The following is a 19,919-nucleotide window of genomic DNA, read 5'->3' as shown; positions in this document are numbered from 1 at the left end:
GGGTATCCTGCCTTCCCCCCGATGACCACTGGGATAGGCTACAGCAACCACCCCAGTGACTCCATTGTTAGGTAGAAAAATGATTTTCCCCCTATATTTGGTGCTTATTTTTATTTTTAGTGTTTATTTAGTGTCTATTTAAATTCACACAGTTCCTGTTTACTATTTAATGTTATCACTACCCCATGGGGTCTGAGAGTAACGCAATTTCAATACTTTATATGTCCTGTACATAGTGTAGTATTGACAATAAAGCTGACTTGACTTGAAATCAACAGTTTGGACTTAATTTCAGTTATCTACCTAAAAAGTTATGGAAATGTACAAATATTACCTTTAAACCTCTAGTACCTTTAAACCTCTTTTAAGATCAATCAGATCTCAAATACCACAAGCACATTTGCATTGTTTTTTCCCTTGAAGCATGAAATTTATGAAATTGCAATATATTGTGCTCCACTTGTATATCATATTTTATTGTATTGCACTGTGTATTGTAGTTTACTTTATTGTTGAATGCACTGTGTATTGTAGTTTATTGTATTGTCTCTAGAGAGGAGAGATTAGTGATTGGTGCAGACTTCAATGGACATGTTGGTGAAGGGAACAGAGGGGATGAAGAGGTGCTGGGTATGTATGGTGTGAAAGACAGAAATGCGGAAGGTCAGATGGTTGTATATTTTGCAAAAAGAATGGAAATGGCTGTGGTGAACATGTATTTTCAGAAGAGGGAAGAACACAGGGTGACATACGAGAGTGGAGGGAGGTGCAAACAAGTGGATTATATCCTTAGCAGGAGATGCCACCTAAAGGAGATTGGAGATTGTAAAGTGGTGCCAGGGGAAAGTGTAGCAAGGCAGCATAGGGTGGTTGTCTGTAGAATGAGATTAGAAACAAAGAAGAGGAAGAGAGTGAAGACAGAGCCAAAGATTAGATGGTGGAGTGCAGTTGGAGTGCCAAATGGTTTCGAGGTAAAGGTAGGGATACATCAAGGATCAGCTTTGTTTGCAATGGTGATGGAAAGGTTGACAGATGAGGTCAGGCAGGAGGCTCCATGGACCATGATGTTTGCAGATGACATTGTAATTTGTGGTGAGAGTAGAGAGCAGGTGGAAGAGAATCTGGAGAGGTGGAGGTTTGCACTGGAGAGGAGAGGAATGAAGGTCAGTAGATACAAGACAGAATACATGTGTGTGAATGAGAGGGAGGCAGGTGGAAAGGTGAAGATGCAACGAGTAGAGGTCGTAAAGGTGGATGACTTCAAATATCTTGGGTCAACCATCCAGAGCAATGGACAGTGTAGAAAAGAGGTGAAGAAGAGGGTGCAAGCAGGATGGAGTGGGTGGAGACGGGTGTCAGGGCTGATGTGTGACAGAAGGATAGCAGCAAGAGTGAAAGGGAAGGTTTACAAGACAGCAGTGCGTCCTGCTATGATGTGTGGTTTGGAGACTGTGGCTCTGTCTAAAAGACAGGAGGCTGAGCTGGAGGTGGCGGAGATGAAGATGCTGAGATTTTCGTTGGGAGTGACCAGGCTGGACAAGATTAGAAATGAGCAGATCAGAGGGACAGTGAAGGTGGAGCAGTTTGGAGATAAAGCCAGAGAGGCCAGGTTGAGATGGTTTGGACATGTGTTGAGGAGGAATAGTGGATATATTGGGCAAAGAATGTTGGAGATGGAGCTGCTGGGCAGAAGGAGAAGAGGTAGACCTCAGAGAAGGTTTATGGATGTGGTGAAGGTGGACATGGAGATGGTTGGTGTAAAAGTGTAGGAGGCAGTGGATAGGGCAAGATGGAGGCAGATGATCCGCTGTGGCGACCCCTAAAGGGAGCAGCCGAAAGAAGAAGAAGATTTGTAGTTTATTGTATTGTATTGCACTCCATGGCTCAGAGTTCTGTGTTCAGCTCTGCTCCTTTTCTCTCTGTATCTACAGTGACTGTGTTTCTATCAGTATCTGAGCTCAGGACCGTCTTTCTCTCTAACCTACTGGTAACTAGCAGAGACACTTTCTCTAGACAGACAAAGCTCCTCTTGTAAGTCGCTCTGGATCAGACCGTCTGCTAAACGCTGTTTTGGTATTTTACTACAAGCTTAATCCTCATGGTGTCTCAGTTCACTACCCACACACAGAACTGCAATGTTAATACTTGTTCAGCGGACTTGCTATAAACACTGACTAGAAATACTCACCGGCCTACGAACCGCCGGCGCGACCTCCGAGTGTCTTCCTCCTTTAATGCGCTCCAGTTACAGCCGTGAAGAGAGTGAAATTCAGGGTGTGTGTGTGTGTGTCTGTCAGTGTCCGTCAGTAATCTAGTATAAACCACTGGTTATAAATAAATCTATAATCTGTAAAATATAAATCTATAACCCGGTTTCCAACGTATTAGAGTACGTTTGTCATAAGTAGCTGCCCCCGGTTTCCCTCACAGTCAGGATGGCCGAGCGGTCTAAGGCGCTGCGTTCAGGTCGCAGTCTCCCCTGGAGGCGTGGGTTCGAATCCCACTTCTGACAGCAACTTTTCCACCTGGGGAGAAAACAGATAAGATTATTAACACAATCAACGTACAGTACCTACTGTCAATTTCATTATTTCGCTATTTTGTTATTATTCTGTTATTTTACACAATTTCTTACAGCACTTTATACACGTTACTCTCAATGTCAGGTCAGACTTCATGCACTGATCTGCAGTAAGTGGAGGATAGATAGACAGACAGATATAGATAGATAGATATTTTATTGATACCGAAGGAAATTTAGGTGCCAGTAGCAGTCACACAACACAACACAACACAACACAGTTATAATACTACTACTACTACTACTACTACTACTACTACTAATAATAATAATAATAAAAGTCTATTTAAGAGCATTCCAGCCACTTTGAAGGTAAATATTCAATTAACATTTTTAAAAATCAGAGATGAATATTTTTATCTATCCACATGATAAGATGGACAAATGACAGGGTTGTTAGGTCAGTGGCAGATTTCTTAACGCAATAAAGAAAAGATATACGATAGACCATACTTATACTAAACGTCAGACAACATATACACTATTAGTTAAATTTGTGTATTAAAATGTTGACGACTTCATCAGCTGCCTGGTGGTACACTGTAAAAAGTGGGACTGGGGTTAATTAATATTTACTAAATAATTAAAAGTTACCAATACATAATAAAAAAGAATATATGTAGCTTAAATTCCACAGAACAGGGTGTGTATGTAGGTCCTTTGAGGTTGAAGCTACCACAGTGAAAGAAAGTTTTTTAGACATAGTGCAATACAACATTATGCAGTTAATGTAATGAATTGTGTCATATATGTACAATGCACTGCATTATTTGCGGAACTGGCACGTCCTCTTTTTTCACTGCTTCAATTTTGACTTTGGATACTGTGGAAAAAAAGTGTGTGTGTGTGTGTGTGTGTGTGTGTATTGTCATGCTACAATAACGTGTATAATAATAATTAATAACCAATTGGTTAGCTAACTAGGTAATTAAATTTAGTGTAATATGTGCAGCGCTTGCTTTAGTAACCTGTGGTAATAATATAAATAATGTGATACCCTCGCTAACATAATACACACACGCACATTTGCATATGTACATCATTATACTCAATAGAAAATGGAATACAACCGATTATTAGGTGATAAACAATTTACAACAAAGGCAAAACTAATATTAGCCAGCTAAGATCAATTCTCTGTGAGTGGTGCCTGGTTAGCTAACTAGCTAGGTTAGCTATAGGTTAGCTAGCTATAGTTACTGTATCTAGTTAATACCTCAGGCTTCAGATTTAGCGGGGACAGCAAATGTTTTAAAAAATATCTTCACACTACCACTCAATACATAAGAATCACTACAAGACTTCTACATGTTTAGTTTTAGTTATAAAACGCAGCTAGATAACTTTGAAGTAACGAGCTAGCTAATGAGCATTTTAATTATTAGGTAGCTACTTAGCATTAATAAGCCACACTCCGGTGAGTAAACGTCTTCAGGAATACACGGTGAGTTACAGCACAATAATAAGCCTTGTGTCATTCTCTAATGGGAAAAACATTTGCCACTTAATCATTTGTTTTGAAGTTGACACTTGGCTGACTAGACAGCTGTCGGCTAATCCTCCAACATTCGAGGGGCAGTCGTCGGCTGGAGGTTAGGGAACTAACCTTCTGGTACTGTGACCGGAAGGTTGCCGTTTTGATCCCCAGTGCCGACAGTCCATGACTGAGGTGTCCTTGAGCAAGACACCTAACCCCCAATTGCTCCCCGGGCGCCGTGGATAGGGCTGCCCACCACTCTAGGCAAGTGGGCAACTGCCCCCTAGTGTGTGTGTATTCGCTAGTGTGTATGTGGTGTTTCAATTCACGGATGGGGTAAATGCGGAGGTGGAATTTCCCCGTTTGTGGGGTTTAAAAACTATCACTTAACAATAATCCAGCGTAACTACCTCTAAAATCACTCTACCGTCACTGCGGTCGGCAGATCCATCGTCCATCCACACGCACTCTGGTGGCGTCTGTTGTCAGGCTGGACAAGCCTTAGAAAGACTTAGATTTTTGTGACCTAAGGTTGAGGAAATGAAATGTGCTGTAGCCCACAATAAATAAGAAACTTCAGACTGGAGACGACGAATTTGACACCAAGCACAACGAGCTCAAAACAACACATCCAGTCTAACTTAACACAATGACCCTTCACATGCTTACACAATGACCATCATTTGAGTTGATCTGCAGTTTTGCTTCCTGGGATTTTTACCAGCTCTGTTAAGCAGGCAGGAAAGAACTTTTATGGGCTTTTATGGGCATGGACAGGTCAGTTCTACTCTATGACTGGCAGCAGCTAGCGTGAACCCTGCGTGTGATTGGACATTGGGTCATACCATCAATGATTCTCCAGCAGGTCTTCAACATTTTGACACCAGAAAAAGCCACAGCTGCGGTCAGTCCTGGAGGTGTTTGTTAGAATCCAGCTTCTGACACTAGTCATTCAACCAGAGACACAAAGCACTGAAAATTCCATACTGAATTACACTCATCCAAACTGTCACAACGAATGCATTGCTAGGGCAAAAAATAAGGGACCAATTTTTTCATATTTGCATGAATATATGAAGATATTTGCATGAATATGAGGGTCAAGAAACCAGCATCAGTCATGCTTACAACATGTTATCCCTTTTATATTCACTGCCAAGCATCAGTTTTCATTCTACATTAATTTGTCTATTCATTATTTATCTTGTCCCAGTGAACAACTCATTTAAATATAGTCATGTGAGGAAGTTATTTATTACCTCAGAAGAGCCCTGCCTATATAGACAAATGTTAGGAAGAAGTAGTGTGTGTGTGTGTGTGTGTGTGTGTGTGTGTGAGAGAGAGAGAGAGAGAGAGAGAGAGAGAGAGAGAGAGAGAGAGAGAATAGGTATCGTAAGCTGTTTGGATAGAGTTACTAGGGAGTGCTCACACCTGTGTTGTGTGGATCTGTGTGTCTTTCCCTGGTTTGGTCCATTTTTTCTAACCTTCACCTTTTCTCAAAGGACAACATTATTTTTTAACAAAGCCTCTATATTTGGAATAGAGATGGCAGATTTTCCTGGGAAAGTTAATACTGAGACAAGCTCACCACAGTCTCAGGCAGGATCAATGCAACTAATGAACGTATCTATGGACCTGAACTTCATCAAGACCATTCCAGGGATCCTCCTGCTTGCGGAGATTGTGAGTTGTGGAAAAAAATTAATGAATCAACTTTCAGCAGGATATAACTTTATTGATTTTTCCTCGTTTTCTCTTTAGCCTCTCGTCAACTTCTACCCTTCTCATTTACACTTTCTTCTCTATCCGTCTATCCGCTCCTGTTTGCCATCTGGCTCGAGTACGCATGGCTGATTTTGCCAGTGTCTCGGTCAGTCCTCTGAGAATTCATTGACCAAAGTGACAGAGAAGTCAGAGAATAATGGGCTGTTGACAAATAAATTTAAATGACCCTTTCCTTAATTTTTTTTGCTCAAAGTAGCTGTTCAAACGGGACAAACCAGGATAATGTTTGGCTCAGGTATTTTGTGCTGTGTAGACTTTTCTGTCAGGCCTTGAGCAACTATTCACACTGAGCCCATCCCTGGGTAAACTATAGCCTTTGTGTTCTGGTTCAAAGTGTACATGGCTTAATACCATCAGATTGTAGTTCCCCACCTGTGACACAGTAAAAAAGATCAGCAGACCATTCAGAGATTCTGAATAAAATAAAACAAGTACGGTGTTTTATTGTATGAAGACAAATACATTATAAGTATCATTGTTTCCTCAAGCTGAACAGCTTCAATCATAAAAGTGCCCACACAGCTGTAACTAATCCAACATGAAAAAGTCACCAGCTATACAGGAACAAACTAACCTGAGTATAGATTTTTATTTTAGGTACTTCTGCTCTTCCACAATTCTCATTTACAGACATGTAAATTGGTGTCCTTCATGCTGGATCTCAGGTGCCATGCCCTTTGGATATGGAATCATGCCATGGACAGAAATCGGAGACCATCTATAGATGAATAATAGATTTAGCCTAATGCTCTGTATTTTACTAAACAGTGCTACTGCTAACACTGTATATGCAAACAGTACATCTGAGAAGATAATAGCATGCCCAATCAAAATGTTCTACTATAGGTGCCTTATGGTGATAGTTTAGAGCAGCCAGATTGTTTACGTTGACTAACAGAAGATAGTAGGTAAGGTTTGTGATCAGTGTTTGAGGAGGTTTGGCTCAAAACCTTTCATAGCTCCAACAAGATCAAAACACCATATAGATGAGTTCAGTGACACACTGTACTGAGTGAAATAGTGACAGAAGTGCTGTTTAGCTTCTAATGCTGATATTTATGGTAACTAAAGGTTTAAACTTTGGCTCCTCTGCAGGTTTTAGGCCTGCTGGTATGGGCCCTGATCGCCAGTGCTGCTTACCAGTTGGTCCCTGCTTATGGCTGGGTGATGTTTGTAAGCGTGACACTGTGGATCCTCTCCATCGTGCTCTTCATTACACTATTTCTGAACATTAGGCAGAAATTAGTCTCAGTGCCCTGGCCTCTAGCGGTAAGTAACTTCCTCACTTTATGCAGACGTAGAAAGCCTAGCCAAACCTTAATTAAAGAGCTCATATTCCACATTTTTCTATTGAATATATTTCACTGTATTAAAACAACTGTTTCTCATTGTGACAGATTCCCGACCTGCTATTGTAAGTTAAAGGTTTTTTGTTGCAGTGCCTTTGAAGCTGATATATGTACATGATCTGCTGTTCTGTATTGCGCCTCATTTAAAAAGCAGTCCAGGCTGAAACACTCTTTATAACTTCAGTGTAAATAGGTGCAGCTAAACGGTTGTAGGCTCAATAGGCAGATACAAAAGTCCGTCCATCCATCCATTTTCTAAGCCGCTTCTCCGTCAGGGTCGCGGGGGGGGATGGGGTGCTGGATCCTATCCCAGCAGTCTTCGGGCAGAAGGCAGGATACACCCTGGACAGGTCGCCAGTCCATCGCAGGGCAGACAGACAGACACAGACAGTCACCTCACACTTAGGGGCAATGTAGCATGTCCAATTGGCCTGACTGCATGTCTTTGGACTGTGGGAGGAAACCAGAGAACCTGGGGGAAACCCACGCAGACACGAGGAGATCGTCCGGCCGGGGAATCAAACCCAGGCCCTCCTTGCTGTCAGGCGACACCGCTACCCACCATGCCACCGTGCCACTCCCAGATACAAATGAGAACAATTCTACACATTTTAGTGCACAATTATTGTTTCCTTGCTGAATTTGTGCACCTTGTTCTCTGTACACCCTCAACAAAATGGTTCTTCAAGGGTTCTTTAGTAAAAAAAAAAGCTCCTGTGTAGAACCATGAACACCCATGGTTAAAGGGTTCTTTGAATCGTGAAAGCGTTCTTCAGATTGATGAAAAATGTGCTATAGATGGTTCTACGCAGAACTTTTTTGAAAAGGCTTCCACTATTGTTTTAAGCCAAAGAGCCCTTTTGCTAGGAGTTTAGAGGATGTGTGAGGCCAGATCCACTTTGAAAATTAACAATACATGCTCAAACATTTACATGCAACTGTATATTTGAACGTGTTGGTTTCTTCACCCATCACAACGTAATGATTTTAATATAGGCAGTACAGGCCACTGGACCATATGGACTGGAGAGTTTAAATAGGTTTAGATACTTCACTAAACTCTTTTATTTCCAAGAACTGAGTGAGATTAGATTTCCTTATATATTGTGCCGTGAAAAAGTATTTGCTCCTTACCCATTTTTTTTCTATTTTTGCTATTTTGTCACATTGAATTGTTTCAGATCATCGAGCTAATTTTTATATAACAAAGACAACATGGGTAAACACAACATGCAACTTCAAAGCTTTAAATTTTGTATAATTGTTTCAATTTGGCTGCATTGGAGGGTTTCCTGGCATGAACTGCCTGTTTAAGGTCTTACCACAGAATCTCAATGTGATTCAAGACAGGACCTTGACTCGGCCACTCCAAAGCCTTAACTTTCTTTTCTTTTGAGCTGCTCAGAGGTGGACTTGCTTGTGTGCTTCACATCATGGTCTTGCTGCTTTAGTTCACAAACTGATAGGGAGACATTCTCCTTCAGGATTTCCTGGTAAAGAGCAGAATTCATGGTTCCACCAATTACGACAAGCAGTCCAGGTCCTGCAGAAGCAGCACAGCCCCAGACCACCACACTACCTCCATCATGTTTCACTGTTGGTATGATGTTCTCATGAAATGGTGTTCTTACAGTGTTAGTTTTACAGCAGATTGTCATGTTTCGCAAAATGCTTCTTGACTCATCTGTCCACAGAATATTATCCCAAACGTCTTGGGGGGGTCATCTAGAAGTTTTTTGGCAAATGCAAGATGAGCTTTTGTGTTCATTTGGGTCAGCAGTTATTTGTACTTTGCAGCCATTTTTGGCCAGCGTCATTCTTATTGTAGAACCATGTACACCGGCCTTAACTGAGAAAAAGGAGGACTGCAGTTCTCTAGATGTTCGTTAGGGTTTTTTGTGATCTCCTCGATGAGTGGATGATGTGCCCTGTGGGAAATTTTGGTAGGTTGGCCACTCCTGGGAAGGGTCACCACTGTTCCAGGTTTTCTTTAGTTATGTATAATAGCTCTCACTGTGCTTCGTTGGAGTCCCAGAGCCCTGGCAAAGGCTTTGTTACCGTTTCCAGACGGTTAGACTTTGTTTCGCATCTGTATTTGAATCTCTTTTGAATGTGGCATCATGTGCTGCTTTTTGAGACCTTCTCTACGTCACACAGCCAGACTGGTTCCATTTACGTGATGTTTGGATTAAACAGGTCTGGCAGCAATCGTGTGGTTGTGTCTAGTGAAACTGAACCCAATAGTCAAGTGAATTTAGTTAACTGGTTGATTTAGCAGCTAAGGGGCCAATTACGTTTTGTAGGGCATGTTATTTTTGTCTAATATTAAAAGTCTGATGATCTTCCAACATTCAAGTGTGACAAATATACAAAAATGGGAGAAACACAGCACTGTCAAGTCATCAAGATGTTCCTGTCTATTCTAAATACAACTTCTTTTTGTTTACTTCACAGCTGATGGTATTTTATGCAGTAGCGACTGTCCTGTACTTCACTGCTTTTGTGACCAATGCAGCTTCAGTCTCCTACTATATATATGGTTATCACTATGATCATATGGCAGCTGCTGCGGTGAGTGAAGACATTTATTTTCATTCTAACACACAGAGCCCAGTCGGTTCACTGTTGTTTATTAGTCACACCTTGCCAACCTGGTTATCAGCAGTCAAGGAGGGGAAAAAGGCATTAAATAGGTCAAAATATGTTGAGAATGTCAAACGCGACATACTTGCTTGTTTGAGTTTGGTAAAGATAATCATGCACACACATGTATATTAGAACACCTCACTGATAACTGTGGGGTGTAACTAAGTGTGCTTTGTGTGCACACCTGAAGTACAGGCAGACTTATCTGTGGCATTCACATGGGTAAATATGTGACCTCATACATTGCTCACTTGTGTCAGGTGACACAGACACTATGCCCTGAATCTCTCAAAGCTAAAGCAGAAAAGGATGCTATGATAATGGACAGCTTTCAAGTCATTTAAACTCTAAATCTTGAGGTCCTTATCTTTATAAGAAGGCTCGATACAATCACCGTGACCACTATTACTGGTATATCATTCATACTGGTTGACTATCTGTCAACTAGGCAAAGCAAAATGAAACGCTTGCGCAGGTCATGGAAGAGTGTATGTGGGTTTATGGTACCTTAAAGTAACTGAGTCAGAGGCCACTGTCCAGAGTCTACAAGCACATGACAAATGTGCAGTTGTTGGGTAAAAATGTTGCGGTTACAGTACTGGCCCCAAAAACAAGGTAAAAACTATAATACATAACAGATCATCTCCACTTTGGCAATTCACGCAGTAGTAATTTGTACCTATACAGAACTTAAACCGTTCATATGGATAATTTATTAATATTATTATTAAAAATCCAATTTATCTGGTTTTCCACCTCCCAGAGGTAGTCAACTGGCGTAGACTTGTCCAGAGGCCACAGTTTACTTTAAAACTGGAGAGCTAAGATTGCTAACAGACACTAGAACTAGAACTGCTTCTGTAAAAATACTTCACTAAACTTCTCTCAAAATACACACACCAAGTCTTCATCAAGGTCCTGCAGACTTGTCAGTCTGGTTTAAGGCACAGTAAGACTTACTGTGAACTACTGTGATTATATCCATCCATTTTCTTGCTGGCCATCGGCTTCCTCTTCTGTCTTTAAACGATAAAAGCATAATTGTGTTCCTGGTAATTCTTGAAGGGATCCTTTTTATGTTAATAACTGATAAAAGTAGAAGAAAACAGTCCATCACTTTGTCATTTATGGGCCCTGGGCTAGGTCTAATAATGAATAATGTTCATAAATAATTACAGTATAATGATAAATAACTAGGGGTATCACAATACACTGAGTTTACCATTTGATTTGATTCACAATACTGGGCTCGCAATTCTGTATTTTTACATTTTGAACAAAATTTGAATGAAAAAACAATGACTATAACTGTTGTTGTGCAGGGTACTGTCAGCACTAGAGCTGGGAGGCAGAAGAAGTGCTGGACTGGTATAGCAATGTCTTGATGCACCGTTACATATAAATAACCATTAACAGGTTAAACTAATGTAAAAGGTAAAGCGTGAACACGAGTCCGTCATGATGTTGAATAAATCCTAGCAGTACCTTCATATATTGTTTGTATTCTGTCTCCTAGTTTTTTGGCATTGTGGTGACACTGACGTACGCCGCTAGCACCTTCTTTGCCTACCTGGACTGGAGGGATGATGGGGGAAATGCAGCCACCAGCACCGTGCCCGTGTAGAGGTGTGCCATCTGCCTCTGGCATGAGACTGTTCATGAAGGGAAGCAGGAGCAGTGCATTTTCCTCAAACCTTTCTTCAGTGGTGTTTGAGACAGAGGCTTATCATGGATATAGTATTGTAAATGTATGATCTGTGGGTTTTGATGTTCGTGCTCTTCATGTGGTTTATATGCTTTGGATGCTGGCCTGGAAAATTCTGCAGGCTGAAAGTTTTTTTTCTTTTTTTCTTTTTTTAAACCGTTTTCCAATTTCATGGATTAATGTTTGATCATGCAATCATACACATTTTTCATGTTTGACGACATTTTGATGCATGTCAATTAACTTACATTTATTTCTTCTTACATGCATATTTACACATACAATGAAAGTCTAATGCAAACACATGAAGCACTCCTTAGGTAAAAACTTTACACACTCGATCAACAGACATGGTAGAACATTCAGGCCGTCGAAACATCTCCAAAATTAAGCAAGGGATTGAATTTTTGGGGTTTTTCATCTCCTGACAGGCTACATTTGGGAGCTGAGCAAGACAAACTGACAAAAAAAAAAAAAAAAAAAGAGCAAAAATTGCTTTAAACGTATCACAAAATATGATAGATTACATCTGGTATAAAAATTAGAAAAGGTCTGTAATCTGTAATTGGTGCATATGCCCGTTTCTCCCCCCCCACATATGCTTAGCAGTCATAGAAACACTCTTGGCAACGCAGGCGTAAGCGTGTTACTTCAGCAAGATGTCCTGTGAGCCTTTTTCAGCCTGAACAATAAACTGTTTACAATACATCCAAGATAAACCATTCAACGGCAGCAGCCACGTCTCTTGGTGCTTTCTATGGATTTTAGAAGCCCTTTTGATTGAATGAGGTGCAAGTAAATTTTTATGATGTAAATCATAAGTCATCAAACACAGGAGGGCGCGAAGGAGTGGTAAGGGTATGAAAATGTTCCTCGCTGAAGTCAATTTTACACCTGTTCAAAAAAACAGCACACATACAGCAAAGGCTTCACTCGCAATACAGCAGATACTACATCTACCTGTAATAAAGCTATAATCAAATATCACAGACAGTGACACCAACTACAAATGTGAGTCTCTTAGTAAACCTTTGAAATACTGTGGGAGGAACCACAACAAAAGCAGGACCTATTATGTAATGTCAAGTTTAAATATTAAACCAAAGCAAACTCAGTCTCCATCATTGAGCTAGTATGGCAGTAAACTAAGCTTCCGAACCTGGAGCAAAACTGCCTACACGGCTGAGGGAAGGTAAATGTGATGCTGGGGTCTTTGAAACAGCTATGATGCAAGGAGCACGCACTTCTTCAAAGCTTCTTAAGTAAGGAAAAGAGGCTCTATACAGAACCATGAACACTTAAAGAACCCATTGCATGATTAAAGCATTCTATGTAGCACCGACAGGAGTTGATGAATTGTTACAAGCTTGATATAATAACAAGAGAAAACCCGTTTTGGTGCTAAATGGAACCCTTTTCAAAAAGGTTCTATATAGAAATACCTGCAGCACTTTCCTCATCAATCTGAAGAATCCTTTCACGATGCAAAGAACCCCTTAATCATGCAAAAGGTGTTTGAGTGTTAATGCTTCTACACAGAACCATAGAACCCTTGAAGAACCATCTTTTTAAAGAGTGTATGTGAGTGAGGAATTTACTGTATGAGATATATGACACCTAGTCACTCCTTGGCTCAGAGGGACCCTGACGATGTACTGGAAGTGACCGTTGCAGAAGTAGCCGAACTCAAAGATTTCACCATCAGGCCACTGCTTAGGTCCAGCCCTCGTCCCTCACGTTCCTGCAAACAAAGAAAGCTGTTGACATTGCCCATTCTATGGGCTGAAACAAGGGAAATACTGATCATATAATGGTGACTGTAGAAACCACAAGGAAAAATGTTGTGTGTCTATTTTAATTTTGACTGAGGGGCTGACTTATATGTTTGTCACAGCACGAAATATTTCGCTTTATATAATACTAGTGCAGTAGTAGTGAGTGGTATACTGTTGATCACGTCCCGCTGTCTGATCCGTTGTATTATAAGCAGCAGACAGAAAAGAACGGCCAGCCTTTCGGGGTTAGCCTTAGCCTAACAACGGACACCAGACTTTTCCCGTACCACCGGAGAAGCTGCCTGACTCGGTCAGCTGCATCAGATGATTACATCACGGTCTCAGGGGTCTTGTGCAAGCAAGCAGTTAAGCAGCTGGTACTGACAGTGTAAATGACAGTAACATTTAGCCAATTTTATGTTCCACCTTAAATGGTGCAACGGTTACATCTGGGTATCTGTACAGGTGCCAGAATGTGTGCTGCTCCATTTAAGACCGAACGAAAACTTTGAACAAAAAGCTGCTGAATAAGAGCCCAACTGCCTTGTAACTCTTATAGTCTTGTAAGAATTAAGACATAAAACAACTTTCTCCCCATTTTAGATGTCCCATGAGACTACTGTTAGAAAGCAAGAGATTATTTAATCTGTATATTGTTGTTTTGCTTTTACCATTTTCACAATAAACATTCACTTTGTTTACTAAAAATTATTCTTATTAAAAAGTGACGGAACATTCCAGTATGAGAAGCCAATGATCACCTACAAAAAACAGGTTTATTTAAGCATCAAGATTAGTTTTATCTGAAATAAATATACATACTGTGATATATACTGAAACTGAAAATATACTGAAATTTTAATTCTACAATTTTTGGTCATACCACCCACTATTATTGTGTAGCTCATTTCATCTCATTGTTGCTGGGTTAAAACAATGTATTGTACACAAATCAACTGTTTATGTCTTGCCATGCTTTTCAACTATATGTTTTGCAGCTGATTATGTAACCGTTTCCTTGATAATTCTAAATATTCTTCAAGCATCAGGAACGATTGTCCCAAAGGCTTTATGAAAGTCGACCAGCAAGAACTGTTTAACCCAGACTTCAGCTCACAAGTATGGTGCCCACATAACTCGGTGTAGCTTTGGTTCCTTTAACATTATACAACCCTAGTTTAAAATTAGATCATACATATTGCATCCAAACACATCGTAATAAAATGACTACTTACTGCTCTGTAATCAAGGAACATCTCTTTAAAGGCCATAAAGTCTGTAAAGGTGAGCAGCATGTCAAATATATCCCCTGAGACTTCATCTTTGTGTTGACTTAAATAGAGAAAATGAAGGAGAAAGTAAAAATGAGATACTTCGCTACAGCATTTGTTACATCAAAATACAATAAGTCATTGGGGCCATGTTGGAGAGGGTGTGGACAGGTAGGGGACAGGACACATACTTTGGGACTGCCCTGAACTAGCGGAATTTTGGAGGAATATCCAAAAAGAAATTAGCCAAATTTTAGGAATCAGGTTCACATTAGATCCTGAACTGTGTATATTCGGTATGTTACCTGATAGTCTGATTGATGAGGACTTGTCATACTTATTGAGAGTCTTACTCTTAATAGCCAAAAAAATGATAACGGTGCGCGGGTTAAAACCTCGGCCTCCCAGCATATCGCAATGGAGAGAGAGGGTTAAAAAAGTTTTTATAATGGAGAATTACTGCAAGATTACAGATAAGATCTGATAAATTTAGCAAAAGGTGGCTACCAATTAAGCTTCAAATGCAAGAACTGTAATTACCTTTTTTTTTTTAGTAATCTGTACACATTTATTTTAGGTTGTTATGTTGTATTGCCAATGCATCTCGTACGTAATAGGAGTTCTATGTATTGTTATGTGTGTTAAATAAAACCTCAGTTAAAATAAATAAATAAATAAAAAATGAAGGAGAAATCAAAGACCGATCAGAATAAGTGCAACAGGAGTCTGTGGATCTGAACACTACCTCTATCACTAAAGGTGGACCTCTATCACTAAAATTTACAGCAGCCATTGTATTATATACTGTGTAAAGGTGAATTTAGGTTTAAACATTAAATTTCACTGCAACTGAGTATGTTTATGACAGATGTGAGTAGAATAATAAAAAAGGACTTAAGAGACTTTTTCATCTTTCACTGGAATGCTTTGGGTATCACACAATGTAAACAAAGATATGCACACAAAGACCTGGTCAAGCAAGCAATATGATGATTGTCTGACTATTTACTGGGTCATATGAAATTTTGCATATTGTTTTACTTGTGGTATGCACTGCAGTAGATTAAATTGTAGCTGGTATTTGATACTCCATCGTCCAGGTCTATTTGTTTTCATTAATGCTGAATTCACATCACAGCATTTTTAAAACATCCTGGTCACAATCCAACTATATATACACACTATACTCATTTGTCAGTTTAAGCAATGAAATACAACGTTGTGGATGGACAAGTAACTTTAACTTTTGAATCATTTTGAACTTACTTCAGCGAATGTGTGAAATCATTCATGTTGAAGCCAGGAATTCGCTCCATCAGTTGCTGTTCCAGATACTTCTCCAAGAGCTCAACCTGATGAAGAACATGAAAACATTAGACAACGAAACCCTCAAATCACAAGAACTGAATCTCTGCAACTCTGAATAGTCAACATAAAGCCACTTACATATTCGTTAAAAATGGGTGTATAACTGAGCTTATTCTCTTCAGAGTCGTCAAACTCCAGGTAATATTTCTCCATGAAAGACTGCTGAAGACTCTGGAAAGCATCTTCTGTGAAAACAGTTCAGACTTGTCAGTTTGCCCACTAAGAGGGTTATGGATTATGGATAATGACTAAACATCGCACCTCCGCGTCTGAATCAAAGCTAAACCGTGTGAAGACACTAATGATAGTGTTAACATCTGGTCTAATAAAACTCCGGGCGCTGCAGGACTTAGTCAGTGGACCTGTGATAAACAGTGTGCACTCACAGCATACCCATTATGATCTCCTCAATGTTTCCAATGACAGCATCAAACACTGCATCGGCGTCTGACGACCTGGAGACAAAACGATGACCATAATGAACATGTGGCGTCTTTATGTGTCAGTAGTCAGTCGTTCATCGTCCTTAACATTTCTTGGCCGGTCATCGACGGCGCTCACCTAGAGACGGCAAATTCCTCTTCATCCAAATCTTGCATCTCAACAATATTCTCCCCGCTACCGATCAGACCTAAAACACGCAAGGTTGGAAAAACTTCAGCCAACTTACTTAGCTAGTGTTGAGTGCGCTCTACTATCCCTCACTTGACAGCACTCGTGTGTTCGTTGGATCTGGTCACAAGGATCAAGAAAACAGACTACATGCAGTAAAGTTGAAGTTCCAACAGTTTTATTAGCGGAGCTCTGGGGGTTTAGTCTGACATTCACAAAGTCTGCCAGAAAAACTCAACGTCCAGGTGGGCAGAGATACATTTTATAATCAAACCCCCTCCCATGTGACTGTGAGGACAACCAAGCCTGAGCCACAACAGTTTTGGTCTTAATGTTCTCTCCCCCCAATGGAGTTGTTATCTTCCTACCTTTGCCCACGTTTTCACCCCCCTGTGTCTCTAACTAGCCTTTTCATGCCGTGGTTTCGGTGTGGTTGCCACTCTCACTGCCCTCCAGTCTGTTTCCTGTACAGACGCTGAACTTTTTTAACTTCCAAAACAAAATGTTATAGAGCAAAAGGTTACATGAGGACCCTGCGTGCAGCCGAAGCTGGCCTACTCTAATATGCTGGTCCCTATAAGCCTATTCAGTATACAATTACCTAGGAGTAAATAATGCTATCCGAGAGCAAATAATGCTAAACCATTTCGATATTTTCCACACCAGACAGACCCAGATGGCTTCATGACGACCAACGTACGGATATAACAAGGAATATGACGTGGCCACCCAAAAATTTCACTTACTTTAACGGCAGCTATCTAAAATGTTAGTATCGATAGCTAGGTTAGCTCGCTGGCTAGCTGAACTCTCTAGCCTCGCTAACCGTTAGCCAAAGCTGGCTAGCCTCACTAATGCAGCCAGTGCTAACCAACAAAAAGGCTTCTATGAGCGGACAAGACAATTTATGCCTTCATCCCGCGTTTAAGATCATAGAAATGATTAATAACCTCTCTCCTGAACATCCATCACAGACAGCCAGCAGCGCAGCCTCCACCGCACCGAGCCCGGCTGCCACGGCAACGGCAGAACGCACACCTCCTGGAAAAGGGCCCGGCGGAAAACGCGTTTTATCCCTCGGTTCCGACTCTCCGTCGCCTCGTTTAACGCACGATAAAGAACCCTAAAAAGCTGATTTCACGCAAATGTTCTCATCTGTAGTCAGCAGCCTCGAGTTAATCACTAATCGAATTACTAGCAGCCTCAAGTTTGCCTTTGATTACTAACAGATGTCGAATACTGACGAAAGAAGCGGGCGGAATAGTTTCCCCATCCTTCCCAGACACAAAACAAAAATAAAAGCTTGTCGAGACTTCAAGGTTACAGAGAAGAAACGTCCAGCAGACTTAAAATATTCTACGAACACGCCGAACCAAAGTCCCGTGCACATTTAATCACTTCCATCCAGTTTCCTCGATCAGGAAACAGTTCTGGCGTTCGGAACCGGGCGTCCACCCTTTCTTTAAAGCTCCCTTACAGAGTGAAATCGGTCGTGAATGCGTCGAGCGACGTCTGAAACTATGCTTTAGAGTAGTTTTGTGAAAACAAAACAAAGTGTAATCAGTTTATTTCAGTTCATTCATGGTGGAGGGATACATGAAGGGTGTTCTGTGGCAAAATAGTTCCCCCCAAAAGAGCTCGGGGGGGCCGGGGGGTGGGGGGGTGGTTGCGATGGTACATTAAACGCCCACCTTAGCGTTGTAGACAGGGCGACCCCAGGTCCGTGTCACGTAGAGGAATGTGACTTTCCCTACAAATGAACCATCTCACCTCAAACCAGTCTGGATGAATTGGTTCATATATCAACGAATTAAGCAAACAGGAAAAAATCGGCGAATTGGCTCTTTAAGTTTTGAGGAGACCCATGGGGAGCTGATGTGGTTTTGCGTGGCGGCACACAGCGTTCAAATGGGAAACTGTGATTTATGAACATTGGTTAGTGTAGTGGGTAACACCTCTGCCTTCTAGGCTGTAGACTGGGGTTCAATGCCCACCTGGGTCAGCCCCCTACAGTATACCAATAAGGGTCCTTGGGCAAGACTCCTAACACCACCTTGGCCTACCTGTGTAAAATGACCAAACTATAAGTCGCTCTGGATAAGAGTGTCTGCCAAATGCCATAAATGTAAAAGAACATCTTTGTGGGCCAGTTCAGTAACGGTGGGAGAAAGCCTGGACCACCTGGAGTTTATTACCTGGGCACAGGACGTAGCCCGGTGTTTACAAGCTTACATGAACAGGATCTCTAGAAAACTGCAGTGGAAGAATAAAGCCCATAAACTGGGCTTGCATTGTTTTTATTTGTACATCTTACATTTTTACCCTTTACAGCCTTTTTTTTTGCTTATTTTATAGGTGCAGATAAGCAACAAGGTATAACCCGAGTCATGGGTTTAACGGAGAACAGTGGCAGAAATAAAGAAAAAATGACAAAACCAGTGGTGGATAGTAACTATGTAAATGTAATTGGTTTCTGTACTTAAGTAGTTTTTTTTCTGTATCTGTACTGAAGTTTCTCCATTCTGGGTGACTTTTTCCTTTCACTCCACTACATTTCAGAGTCTAATATCCGACTTTTTCCTCCTACATTTGTAGAAATCTGTCGTTCCTTTTGGTTTCTGTGTGTATAAAAACGTAACATGTCAAAACAAAAGAAGCGCAAAGCCAGAGCACCAATGATGAACTAACCTAACCTGTAAAAACACCACAATATAGAAATATGTCCACATATGCAGTCGAGACTGGCCTGTTTCTTTTTTTCTGAATTCATACAAACACTTTCATTTTATAGTACATTAGTTTGGGCTGGTTTATGTTTATGAACAGACGCCTACAGATCAACACAGTAAAGGAGCTCATCTGTGATCCTGAGTTTAAAGCCAGTTTTTATTCAGCTTGTAACTAATTTATAAAGTCATCTGAAACTGAAACTTTGCTTGTGTGTAAAAAGTGATTTCAGAGCCACTCGGTTCTCCCTGATGGAAACTGTTTACCTTCAGTGTTTTGTGCTTCTGATCATTTTAATAGACGTCAGCGTCACTAATTAATCACGTTCTATTAAAAGACTGGTTTACCAAGAGAGACGCTGGAGGATCTTCACCTGAAATGAGTTCATGAAGCCAGTCTGGTTATAAAAATGATAACAGGACATCAGAGCCAGAATTACTCTTTTAGTACTTTTACTTTATACTTAAGTACATTTGAAGGCAAATACTTTAGTACTTTTACTCAAGTGGAGGTCTAAAGGGAGGAACTTCTACTTTTACTGGAGTAATATTATCTCTACTTTAACTCGGGTACAGGGTTTGTGTACTTCGTCCACCTCTGGATAAAACTGAAAGAAAGCCAGT

The 19,919-nt window shown here is 40.7% G+C and overlaps 2 protein-coding genes and 1 non-coding gene across 4 annotated transcripts; 2 read left to right on the top strand and 1 right to left on the bottom strand.

Annotated features, from left to right (window-relative positions):
- Positions 1 to 2,429: 2,429 nt before the first annotated feature.
- On the top strand, positions 2,430 to 2,512 carry trnal-cag. Its single transcript has one exon. It is a non-coding gene; the product is annotated as a tRNA-Leu (tRNA).
- A 2,898-nt stretch (positions 2,513 to 5,410) lies between these two features.
- Positions 5,411 to 12,026, top strand: LOC108423879 (plasmolipin). The gene is made up of 4 exons (XM_017691485.2): positions 5,411 to 5,741; positions 6,939 to 7,112; positions 9,647 to 9,763; positions 11,355 to 12,026. Exons 1-4 carry the CDS (start codon positions 5,604 to 5,606, stop codon positions 11,460 to 11,462), a joined length of 537 nt encoding a protein of 178 aa, XP_017546974.1. The 5' UTR covers positions 5,411 to 5,603; the 3' UTR covers positions 11,463 to 12,026.
- On the bottom strand, positions 11,767 to 17,962 carry LOC108423887 (ADP-ribosylation factor-like 2 binding protein). Of its 2 annotated transcripts, none has more exons than XM_017691504.2 (7): positions 17,520 to 17,962; positions 16,519 to 16,588; positions 16,351 to 16,412; positions 16,036 to 16,139; positions 15,856 to 15,941; positions 14,554 to 14,650; positions 11,767 to 13,284 (listed from the first exon to the last, which is right to left on the bottom strand). In XM_017691504.2, the coding sequence occupies exons 1-7, from the start codon at positions 17,536 to 17,538 to the stop codon at positions 13,177 to 13,179; spliced, it is 546 nt and encodes a 181-aa protein (XP_017546993.1). In that variant the 5' UTR covers positions 17,539 to 17,962; the 3' UTR covers positions 11,767 to 13,176. The 2 variants fall into 2 exon arrangements, with proteins under 2 accessions (XP_017546993.1, XP_017546983.1); XM_017691494.2 differs by having other exon boundaries at positions 16,036 to 16,142; positions 17,520 to 17,928.
- Between the last annotated feature and the right edge of the window lie 1,957 nt (positions 17,963 to 19,919).

This window comes from Pygocentrus nattereri, chromosome 7, assembly GCF_015220715.1.
Source record: "Pygocentrus nattereri isolate fPygNat1 chromosome 7, fPygNat1.pri, whole genome shotgun sequence".
NCBI classification, from domain to species: Eukaryota; Metazoa; Chordata; class Actinopteri; order Characiformes; family Serrasalmidae; genus Pygocentrus; species Pygocentrus nattereri.
This window is presented reverse-complemented; position numbering and strand designations above follow the sequence as displayed.

What these genes read in the sequence shown, in the direction of transcription:
- LOC108423879 (XM_017691485.2), top strand. Translation starts at nt 5,604, where the DNA reads ATGGCAGATTTTCCTGGGAAAGTTAATACTGAGACAAGCTCACCACAG. An exon ending in CAGTGCCCTGGCCTCTAGCG is followed by an intron (nt 7,113 to 9,646) that starts GTAAGTAACTTC and finishes TTTACTTCACAG; the next exon opens with CTGATGGTATTTTATGCAGT. An exon ending in ATCATATGGCAGCTGCTGCG is followed by an intron (nt 9,764 to 11,354) that starts GTGAGTGAAGAC and finishes TCTGTCTCCTAG; the next exon opens with TTTTTTGGCATTGTGGTGAC.
- LOC108423887 (XM_017691494.2), bottom strand. An exon ending in GATTTCACACATTCGCTGAA is followed by an intron (nt 14,651 to 15,855) that starts GTAAGTTCAAAA and finishes TCTCTATTTAAG; the next exon opens with TCAACACAAAGATGAAGTCT. An exon ending in TGTTCCTTGATTACAGAGCA is followed by an intron (nt 13,285 to 14,553) that starts GTAAGTAGTCAT and finishes CTTTGTTTGCAG; the next exon opens with GAACGTGAGGGACGAGGGCT.